The 11,965-nt window shown below is 34.7% G+C and overlaps 1 protein-coding gene across 2 annotated transcripts; it reads left to right on the top strand.

Moving 5' to 3' along the window:
- The first annotated feature begins 816 nt into the window (after positions 1 to 816).
- Positions 817 to 10,106, top strand: LOC127845834 (uncharacterized). 2 transcript variants are annotated; one of them, XM_052376996.1, is made up of 6 exons: positions 817 to 876; positions 4,968 to 5,081; positions 5,400 to 7,392; positions 7,514 to 7,928; positions 8,045 to 8,226; positions 8,535 to 10,106. In XM_052376996.1, exons 3-6 carry the CDS (start codon positions 5,659 to 5,661, stop codon positions 9,882 to 9,884), a joined length of 3,681 nt encoding a protein of 1,226 aa, XP_052232956.1. In that variant the 5' UTR covers positions 817 to 876; positions 4,968 to 5,081; positions 5,400 to 5,658; the 3' UTR covers positions 9,885 to 10,106. The 2 variants fall into 2 exon arrangements, with proteins under 2 accessions (XP_052232956.1, XP_052232955.1); XM_052376995.1 differs by having other exon boundaries at positions 5,262 to 7,392.
- Positions 10,107 to 11,965: the final 1,859 nt, after the last annotated feature.

Raw genomic sequence — 11,965 nt, 5'->3', positions numbered from 1 at the left:
GTATGTGAAATTCTTGCCCGGGGGGGGGGGGGGTAACTTTCAAAATTTTAGGGTAGGGGTGTCCCGCCGAGACTTCCAAAATGTGACCCATTTTTATACCGGAACTCTGATAAAGTAGACTCATTTTGATACAAGATTTTTGTAAAAGCATACCCATTTGTATACGATACCATTGACAAAGTGGACCCATTTCAATACAAGAAGTTTGTTAAACTGGACCCATTTAAATACTAGAATTTGATAAAGTGGACACATTTCATACAAGAATTTTAATCTCTTTCATATCAATACAGTATACTTATTGAATTTGCTATTATATCTTGCCCGCTACTAAATTTTTTTTGGTACCCATTTATATACAAGGATGACATTAATCATACCCATTTTGATACTGAAACATTCAAATCTATATGCATTTATTTACAAGCAAAGTTCTGATTTCAATACCCATATCTATACTGAGATGCTCAAAACCATACCCATATCTATAATTTAAGTAAAAAAACACAACCCATAAAATCGGCACACCCCCCCGGGAATTCTTTTTTCTAAGCGTTGAACATGTTAAATAAGTTAAACATGTATTCCAATAATTAATCTGTATTCGTAAATACAAAACGTTTGAACCCTTTTTAGATCTTCTAAGTAATTCAGAATGGTTCGAGATAAAGGAGGTATACGCTGTATTTATATGCACGAAGAAACGAATTATAAACCGCCATATTCAATTTAACATGCAACTTTAATTTCAATATTTAGATCAAGGCCACCTTAGTTGTTGTGCAATCGCTATTCACTTGAAGAACGCATGCGCATCAAAAATAGAATAATATGTGATAGAACGATCTAGACGATTGTAGGGATGACTACTTGAAGGTAAGGTAAAGTTCTTTGACATAAAATGTAGACATGTAGAGATAAATATACTGTTTTATAGTATCGATAAAATATATAAAATCTCTAAACATAAACGTGTTATAAGGTAATCAAAATATGACAAGTACAGTCATTTAACCATTTACGGATTATTGCCGTAATGAATTAGTGCTGGTGAATAACAACAACTGTTTTGAAACTAATATTACAAAAGTCTACTTAAATTATTAATTTGCCTACTGTTACAGATTATATTTGTGTTTTAAAGGCAGCTACAGCCTATTTGTCGTACGTTTTCCTTCGCATCGGTATTGATACATTAACGGATCAGTTGTAGCTTTATCTGATCACGTGATCAAACCACTTAGTGGGCATCTTAAACATTGATTGATCTGTAAAACCTGACGCATGTCTTTTAAACATGAACACGTTAGATAGCAAGCTGGTATTTGATTAAGTTTCAATGAATGCTTATAATCATTTTAGTAAGCAAAAATTATTATACATGTAGTAATGTATGTACCGTTCACACATTGTGTGATTGTTACGAAAACAATGAATAATGTTTGTATGTTAATTAATTGTTTTTTATTGAGTTTACTTAGTATTTTAGAAATTGCAAGCTATTTTAATATACTTATCCGGCATTTCGCTAAACTTTTCAAGTTTCAAGTTTTTTTTAATGGAACATTTTATTGGCAAAACGCCTTTGACTATTTACAAACAAGTGGACAAAATATAGTCAAAGTGCAATACTAATACAATCATGTTTATAAACACAAACTATAATGAAACATATTCAAGCATCAAGTATAAACGTGGACATATCGAAAACAACTACAAGTTAATACAAAATAGATAGACAAAATTTTAAGGGTTTCATAAATTATTTATTTAACAAGCACGGGGTTTCATGGCATCCGTAAGGAATCTTGCAACATTATTAATAACTTGAGTATTTTGACAATGAAGTATGTTTTAAAAATGTGCTTGATTTGGCCAGTTTGATCGAATACAATATGTTGTACGTAGATACTTATAGATTGTGCAATTTAGAAAGAAGTGGAATTTGGGCTCAACAGTGTTTGCATTACAAAGTTTAGATATATATATATTGTGCAAACACAATTAACAAACATGTTGTATTAATAAAATAATACATAAAAATACAAACATGAGAATTAACCATGTTATGCAACACAGTACCAAGGATAGCACACAAAAGAGAGTGATCTCTTATTTCCATTGTGGTCCTTGTTACTGATGGCATGACATAGAGAGACATGAATTGCTGCTTCATAATATATCACATATTTAAACTAAGCATTTATAATACTTGAATTGGTAGACATTATTGTCCGAATATCACAGTACAAAATGAGCACGTACAACATGAAGTTAATAAATGACTTAAGTAATAAAAATAGTTATAGTAAATACAAATTTATCACAGAAAATTACAACATTAACATCACAAACTGACTTGTCGTAGTGGTGTAGTGGAAATGGTGTCCGCCTAGCGATCGGGAGGTCATGGGTTCGATCCCTATTGTGGGAGCGTTCTTTAGATTTCTCTTATAGACACCAAGTACTGACGCATGTCTAATGAAATGTAATTAAGAAGCGGAATATATTAAAAAAATTCACACATGATACCAATTACTAAGTAAAACAATATTAGACAATCTGACTTAAAAAGTGGTTTTTGACGGCAACATTAAACCTATGGGACTCAGATATAGTAGTAATAGAAGGAGGTAACACATTCCATAGTTTACAATCCACAAACGCAAAGGATTTGATATCGAAACCTTTAACCTTTGGAATTTTCGTTAATCTCTCTGAATGTTGTTATATGCAGCCTAAATATTCTTCATACGCGAATTCAGTCTTAAACAGTCTGTAGTACTCTAATATCGGTTGGTTATAGATTGTATCGTGCTAATTTTGGATACATTTATCTTTTAATCTCTGGTTAATTTCGTGAGAATAATTAAAGTTTTATTTTAATTATTGAAATATATTCCTTGCCCTAGTTGTTATAATTGTTGTTTAACAAATACACACCGCAGAGTTGTTTTATTTCTATTATTACCCCTATTTAGATCATTGTAAAGATTGCATTGTTCGTTATACACAGTTTGCATCAGGGATTCAATTGGGAATAAAAACACTGACAATTTAGCAATGGTATTGCCATTCAGATAACAATCTTGCGGTGTGATCATGGAAGGAATATAACTGAAAAAAGGTTTAAATAACAGATCAGTAGAAGTTTTTCAATAGATCCAACACAAATTGTAATGTCTAAAACATGCATATATATATATAGCGCCAACCATATCAAATCATCACTAATAAATATGAAACAGAAATTTAAAAAGCATTTTGTTAGTTATTGGAAGACTTGGTTTTCATACATGTTTATAATTGGCATATCATAATACGGAAATAATAATCTTATAATATAATATTAAAATAGCGACTATCATACTGGACTTATTGAATGACAATGCTTAACAGAAAACTTAAATTTGAAAACTCACATATATTCTATTGATATATTTTCAAATCCTTTAAAATAATGCACAGTGACTTATAAGGCTCTTGAAAATCGTGGTTTCCTCAATTCAACATTATCGTGGTCTCAACTGTTTTCATAAACAAAGCCGTATTTCATTTCATCTAATTGTTAATCTATATAAGAAAGATATATAAAACGTATACATAAATCGGTTTGGATCAGCATCACTTTGTTGTATTAAGTACAATATCATATTTACATGAATACAAAAACAACCTCACGTGTACTGTACATAGACACTTTAAAAGCGACAGAAAATCAGAAAAAAACTAGTTAAATTGTTCTTCAAATTATAATGAATTATGTGACGTCCAAGATATCGCTCAAAAGCGATTGATCCCATGCATAAGATAAACTAAAGACAACACGTAAAATATACTGCAATACTTAATTAAATTGACTGTGGAAAACTTTTCAAGTGATGCAGTCATATTCCGTGGTAGTTGCTATTTTTTGATAAACTGATTCCCACTATTGGTAAATGTTTTCTTTCTGCAATCAAGGATAAGCGATCGTTCCCATATTACAGCAGTTAAATTACTTGGTCGAAAACGCTAAAACAATCTAAAAATCCCATCCGGTGTTTTAGTTGTACTCTTTTTAGCTCGGTTGTTTTCGGAGAAAACCCGAGGTATTGTAAAAGTATTGTCATTGTCGTCCGCCGTCCGCGTCATGCTAAAACCTTAACATTGGCTCTAAAATCAAAGTGCTTCCACCTTCAACTTTGAAACTTCATATGTAGCTGTACCTTGATGAGTTATACACGGCACACCCATTTTTGGGTCACTAGGTCAAAGATCAAGGTCACTGTGACCTCTAAAAAACGCAGCCGAGCGTTGGCACCCGTTATGCGGTGCTCTTGTTTTTAATACATGTTGATGGTTGTAAATTATTAATTTTCTCCCAATAATGACAAAAATATACTTCAAAGTGAGAAATTATGCATAAAAAAACACAAAAGTTATGTGTTTGGAGTGGTAATTATTTAATATAAGTGAAAACTGAATAAATACATTTGCATTGTTAGGTAATCAAATTGTTGTTGAAAAATAGCAATTTATTATCCCTTACTTTTAAATGATGTAATCAATCAAGATTGTGTATATTTTTTTTCAATAGTGTATACATGTATTTTGTATATTTTCTTAAAATGAATGTGTTACTTAAAATGTCTTTAGCAAAACAGGCATTCATTTTAAAAAAGAAATCCTGAAACGATCATGCAACCTTTAACGGTATGGTTGATTTGGGAAACTCTTTGTTATTTGTTGTATTAAAATGACTATTAGATTTGACGATTTTGATAAGGTAAACAAATAATGTTTATTCCAAATTGCTAAGATGTATAAGAATGGGGAAATAAATCATTCGAGAATATAGAATTGCACACATTCACATGTAAAAGGAAGTTAATTTCGGTTTCATAGGGACAGCAATGTTTAAGAAATGATTTATTCCAAATGTAAACAGTTTCTCAAATTTTGTTATTGCTTTTTTATTTCGCCAGATATTGCAGCCCCGTTATCTAAGCGTCAGATGAAGAAGTAGACGAACAGTTCACCTTCCACATCGCAAAATATGAAGTCATTTAACCGATAACAGAAGCGAACAAATACAAAAGGTTGTGCACATTTTACAATAACTACTATATCTGTCTATAGGAACTGCATCACTGTACGACGTTATTTCAGTATCTTGCTAAGCAATATTGAAACAAAAGAGTACATTTTAATCGATCATTTTATGAGTATGACATTGCCATAGAACACACTTATGAAAAAAGTCCCTGCTTTATGTTTAGGTGCAGACACAGATAATTGTGACGCAGACAATTAACACGTAATCCTGAAACAAAAGCGAATACTTAATGAACATGTCGATGCAAACGCAGAGTAATGACGTTAATCAATATTCACCTATTTCTTGTTAAATGTTAAAGGGGTTAAACGTTTGAGACCAAACTAAGTGACACTTAAGCAACACAAAACTGACACACATACATTATTGTGTGAACCATGTCGGACACAATCCTTAACTACAAGTGATCACTGAGACGAATGCTACAATGGTTTGATGTGTGTGAAACTAACATCTATTCAGAAACCAACTTAACTGTATGTTCTGAAACATCAAAAAAGTCAATATTTTAAGCCATTTGCCAACCGAATTAGGGCCAGCGAGCCGTGTTAAGTGTTAGAATGTCGAGTTCCGCATCATTATGTTGTAATGAATGCAAGAATGAGGTTTTGTGTGAACAATGTGCACATCCGCGCGGCAGTCAAACATTAACTCGAGATAATCTGTTGCTAAATATAGGCAGCAACGCCGACGAGGCAACATCTGCGCAAACCGAGAAAGAAACAATGTTGTGTGACCCTTGTAAAGTTCAAGAGAAAATGATTCCTGCGTGTGTCTTTTGTGAAGATTGTGATAGTGAATTTCTTTGCGAGGTATGTGAAAAACACCACAAAGCACAGAAATTAACGAGAAATCATATATTGCACGATATCAGCAACTATGAAATATGTTTCAAGGGAACTTTCACTGAGAAACAAAATAAGTTTTGCGAACCATGCAAAGCACAAGAGAAAGTAAATCAAGCGGTTTTCTTTTGCAAACAGTGCCATAACGAACTGCTTTGTGAATCATGTGGGAATTATCACCCGTTTCAAAGGATAACTAGAGGACATATTTTGGAAGATATACGCAACTTCGTGGAATTAATACCTGATAATATTACCAACACAAAATTGTTGCCTTGCGATCCATGTAAAGCGCAAGAAAAAAACGTCGTCGCTGCTTTCTTTTGCATTGAATGTGGCAATGAACTGCTCTGCGATCCCTGTGCAAAATACCACAGTTCACAGAAGTTAACACGAGACCACCAATTACAAGAAATAAGTATATATACGGTAATTGAAAATGATCCAGACACTTTAAAAAATCAGATGCGATGCGGGCCATGCAAAGCGCAAGGAACGACAATTGATGCATCTTTCTTCTGCATAGATTGTGGTCATGAATGTCTTTGCGAAGCATGTGGTAAGTACCACAATTTACAGAAGATAACGCAATTGCATAGATTGCAAACTATTAGCAAGTACGTGAAAGGCGCGACTTTTGAATCCATTAGCAAACTGAACAAGTTCTGCCAACGATGTAAAGTTTATGACAAAGAAAGTGTCGCATCTTTCTTTTGCACTGAATGTGATAATGAGCTGTTTTGCAAGGCCTGTGAAAAACACCATAGTTCACAGAAAATGACTCGAGGCCATACATTGCAAGATATAAACAGGCTTGTGGAAAATGCAAATGCGGATGACAGCGAACGGCAAATAAATCATTGCGAGCCATGTAAAATTCAAGGTAAAACAACTCCAGCTTCTGTCTTTTGTGCTGAATGTGAAAACGAATGCATGTGTGAATCATGTGGGCGATATCATGAATCACGGAAAGCAACTCTGGGACATATTTTACAGGACATTATAATGTTTAATGAAGATGCTGGTCCTAAGATTGTCGACAAACAAATAATGGTCTGTGAACAATGCAAAGCTCATGAGAAAAGCAGTAAAGCAACCGTCGTTTGCGTTGATTGTGAACACGAATTGCTTTGCGGACCGTGCGGTAAATATCACACTTCCCGAAAGTCAACACGAACGCATATCCTGCAGGATATACGTATGTATTTCGGAGAGGCGATTGCAAGTGGTGGGGAAGTCGCCGTGGAAAATAAGTTGTGTAAACTATGCAAAGTGCATGGCAAAAAGAGCCCAGCAGTATATATTTGTTCAGAATGTGAAAATGAGCGATTTTGCGAGAGTTGTGGACAATACCACAACCGTCAAAAATCATTTCGGTATCACTTACTACAGAAAATTGATTGTCAGCAAAACATCATACTAGCAAATGCCTCAGATTGCAGTGACATGGTATGTTGCATTTTTTCTAGAAATGTGTCGAATGTCTTATGCTCTAAATTTAAGATACCCATTACCGACAATTTTTAAAGTACATACAAAGATGTTGATCTAAACAGTTGATTTTTTTCAGCACACACCAGGTCCACCTGTTGCAAGTAACATAGGTTCTGATACAGTTACTCTTTCGTGGACGAAGCCTGGTCGATTCAAAGAGGGAGATTGTTTTCAAATTGGTTGCCGAGAATCAAACGAGTCCAGATGGAAAATATGCCAGGACAATATTGAAGATAATTCGTACGTGCTAAAAAATTTAAGATCAAACTCAAACCTTGTGTTTCGTGTTCGGGCAATGTATAATGATTTCGAAAGCAATTATAGTGAAGAAAGTGATATAGTGACGACTCCTAGTTCACCTGCATCACGGGTTGTGGACTTTTGTACCGTATGTGGTGATGAAGATAAATACCCAATTTCGTATGTATTGCCTGCAAGCGAGGTACAGTCTTCGAGAAATTGTAATGCGAAGACAAGGAGATTTGAAGTGGGTATGTACGTTCATATATATTATTTTATATGTTATTTTAATATAGTATTGCAGTATTTGTTATAATGATTTCTTTGGCAAATGAAACTCGAGTAACCAATTTTCCCCGTAATTTAGGCTCTCCACGAAAGGGAAGATTTGACGAGAAAACCATATTGTTAATTGGTGAGACAGGGACAGGAAAAAGTACGCTTGTTGATGGAATGGCGAATGTTATTCTTGGTGTGAATTGGAATGACCCATTTAGATTCAAGATGGTTAATCTAGAGGACGAAGAAAAACAGAAGAAGGAGAATCAGGTAGGCAGCACTTTTCTATTTAACAAGACAACTCTCTTAGCAACTTTAGTAGTAATCCGTACACCTTTTTAAAAACATTTCCCCGTCTTTAGTGCGGTAAATATTTGGTCGATATGTATGCGCGTGAAGAAATAAGCAGTTGATGTGAGGTTTGGAAAATAAACCATTATTATTAACATTAATGGCATGCTCGTGCCAACATTATTTTTTACTACGCCGTTTACAACTAATGGTTTTTATTTTCGAAATGGTTTGGATAGTACAGATCAGCATTCATTCTGGTAAATATGTTACGTCTTTTACTTCAGGCGCTTTCACAAACGGAATGGATAACGTGTTATACAATGCATCCTCAAAAAGGCGGAAGACTTCAATATACGATTAATATAATTGATACACCTGGATTTGGCGATACACGTGGACTGCAGAGAGATCATGCTATCGTCGAACAAATCAGGGAATTGTTTTCTGTGGAACCGCCCCTAGGAGTTGCAATCATTGACGCTGTGTGTTTTTTAGTCAAGGCTCCAGATGCCAGATTGACACCTACACAAAGTTATATTTTTCAATCAATCATGTCAATGTTCGGAAATGACATTGAGGAAAATATATGCTCTTTGATAACATTTGCAGATGGCCTTGAACCTCCTGTAATTGCAGCCCTCAAAGAGTCCAAACTACCATTCGGAAAATGGTTTACCTTTAATAATTCTGCTTTGTTTGCAAAAAATACAGAGCTAGACCAATCCAGCTTATCGCCAATGTTCTGGGACATGGGATTGAAAAGTTTCCAAAACTTCTTTCAATACTTAGAAGCATTACCTGCAAAAAGTTTGCAATTAACCAGCGATGTTTTGAATGAACGATTTAGATTAGAGGCAACTGTTAAAAATCTGGAGCCGCTCTTGGATACCGGTCTTATTAAAATAGATGAGCTGAAATTTGAGATAAAATGTTTTGAAGACAATAAAGCAATTATTGCTGATAATAAAGACTTCAAATACAAGGTTCAGACTACAAAGCAGGAAAAGAAAAACCTTCCGATCGGCCAGCATGTAACAAATTGTTTAAACTGTCACTTTACTTGCCATGAAAAATGCAGAGTACCAAATGACGAAAAGAAAAGAAAGTGTAGTGCGATGAATAAATCTACCGGGTATTGCAAAATCTGTCCCGAAAACTGCTTTTGGAACAAGCATTCAAACACGCCTTACATATTCGAGTATATTGTTGTGGAGGAAGAAAAAACGTATGCAGAAATGAAAAAGAAATACCAGGATGCGTCAGGGAAATTGCCTAATCAGGAACAGCTGATTGTCAGAATGGATGAGGAATTACAAGAAATGCTTGATACGGTAGATGCAATGATGGACATTGTTAACACCTGCAACAATCGCCTTAAAGAAATAGCACTGAGGCCAAATCCTCTTTCAATGACCGAGCACATAGACCTGCTTATCGAGAATGAAAAGATGGTAAAGAAGAAAGGTTGGAATAAACGGATTACATCACTGCAAATGTTTAGGAAACGTTCTCTTATTGGTGACAACGTCGACAAATTCAGACGAGAAGCCTCAACTGTAGTTACGGTTGCCATAAAAAATGACAAGTCTAAAAAAAATATTTTTAAGCGTGCCTGGAATTGTTTTGCTCGCTGAAACGTAGATCCATGTATAATGACTCTGATTGTTATACGTTTGGTGCTTTAATACACGCTTGAGCATTCTCCAGCAACAATTATTTCGCTTGCTTTTGAAAAAGATCCAGTGCGTGATTTGAAAACGGACAAAAGATATATTAGGAGCTGGTGAGACTTGATATTGATTTCGTTGTTGTAAATGTATTTTGATACAACATTGTAAATGCACATTTAAACTATTGCTCGTATATATTTGCACCGCATATTATATTCTGTCACATATTTTGGCATCCGAAATGGTAAGCATGTCGTCACAGAAGTTTTATCTCATTTTATTCAAAAGCGTCCGGTGAAAATGTTTAAAAGAACTATATCCACCATACTTCATGGCCATCCATGATGTTGAGGTAATTACTCTCGAAAGATGCGTTCATTAATTATTGTCCCATTGTTTACTACTGCTGTGAGTTTTTATATAATATAACTGATGGCCATGACATGTGAGAGAAAATTCACAGTTTCTTAGTATATCAGGTTTAGCAGCCTTTTAGATAATAAAGTTGGCTAGTTTTCAATGTCGCTTCTGGGGATCAAACCCGCAGCACAACCTCCTGCAATCAAAGACGACACTCTATCACTAGGCTTTTAGGAAGATTCTGAAATTGTTCAATCCCTCGTAAGAGCAACCAAACCAAAAATTAAGTCAAATATTGCCGACTCGGTATTATTGAGTCAGTTCATGAGAGATAATGGAAGATGCAACATCCCTCACACCCCCTAGCATCGCCTTAAGCAGTATTCAATTCTCAACACGAAAGTGCTGGAGTCATTGATCCCGAGGGACCAGAAAAAAACACTTGATTAATGTTCGAAATAAAATCATTTGATTAATGACAATACTATCATTTGATCCAGGTCACAGGGAAAGGCCAGTCTAATCAGTATCCAATTAAACTATTTGTTATTGTCAGAAAACCGCTTTCAAGCAAACAGCTTTCAAGCGACTGCAGGCTGATCTGAATCCAAACTGGCCACAATCGCCTTAATGTCTCTATTACTGTGACACAGTTCATTTGACTTTAAAATTATATCGAATACTAAAATAGAAAGAAGAAATAATGCAAACCAGTAATTTGAGTAAAAACTTTGTAATCAATGTTTTCAGGACAGCTTTGTGATTTACAAAGCAAAATTTGACATTATTTGATAACTAAAATACCAGTTTTGCCGTGTCAAGCTGTCCTGCATCCACATCGAATATATCCTTCGAATTCAATCCATTGTTGACAGTAGCGGAGATTTAGTTAATAAATAACTCGTATATCATAAATGACAGTTTCTAAATAGCCAAACAATCCGATGTATGCTGTAAGAAAGTTTTGACACGAGTGTGAACAATTCTCTCATGGGCGCGGCCATTGTTGTATGTTGAGGCACGAACGACAACTCTGCTGGAGAATGTTATCAATACTTATCAGCGAGATATGCCGATTAGAAAAATCGAGTTATCTCAATCTGGACTGGCTCGGTTTTTTACATAGCTCGCCATTGTGAAGAATTTTGTCATTGTATGATAACCTAGACGAGCTGCTGAAGCAGCATCGTCAAAAATATAAACGAGCATTTTGTATCTCGTTAAATCTATTAACTATTGTTAAAAGCAGATGGGGATATCACGTGATAGTCAAGATGGTGACGTTCATGCCGAGGCCGGTATTTTTTTTCCGTTTTATACCCTTTATTACTTGTATTTATTGTTTAAATGCCGCTCACGTTCCAGCCATATCAGCAAGAAAGTTACTAGCGTTATTTAAAAATTAAACAAAAGTAATAAAAGGTATACAACGGCGAAAAATAACTGTCCCGGCATGGACGTCGCCATCTTGACTATCACGTGATTAACCCTCTAATAAGGAACACTGGTTGTTTTATGGGTTGATATTATTTTACGAAAGATTTTGCGAAATATTCGTTGATTTTTACTTTAACAGAGATATTAGACAAATGAAAGTTTATATCTAATTACATGATTTAGAAGAACTTATTGAAATAAGACATGACATTTATGGACACGAAAATCATATTTCGGAATTAAACTTT

The sequence above is a fragment of the Dreissena polymorpha genome, chromosome 9 (genome assembly GCF_020536995.1).
Source record: "Dreissena polymorpha isolate Duluth1 chromosome 9, UMN_Dpol_1.0, whole genome shotgun sequence".
NCBI classification, from domain to species: Eukaryota; Metazoa; Mollusca; class Bivalvia; order Myida; family Dreissenidae; genus Dreissena; species Dreissena polymorpha.
This window is presented reverse-complemented; position numbering and strand designations above follow the sequence as displayed.

Bases quoted from the DNA above. Each gene is read 5' to 3' on its own strand.
- LOC127845834 (XM_052376996.1), top strand. From the start codon at position 5,659: ATGTCGAGTTCCGCATCATTATGTTGTAATGAATGCAAGAATGAGGTT. The intron at 7,393-7,513 runs GTATGTTGCATT...GATTTTTTTCAG, and splicing joins CCTCAGATTGCAGTGACATG to CACACACCAGGTCCACCTGT. The intron at 8,227-8,534 runs GTAGGCAGCACT...CTTTTACTTCAG, and splicing joins AACAGAAGAAGGAGAATCAG to GCGCTTTCACAAACGGAATG.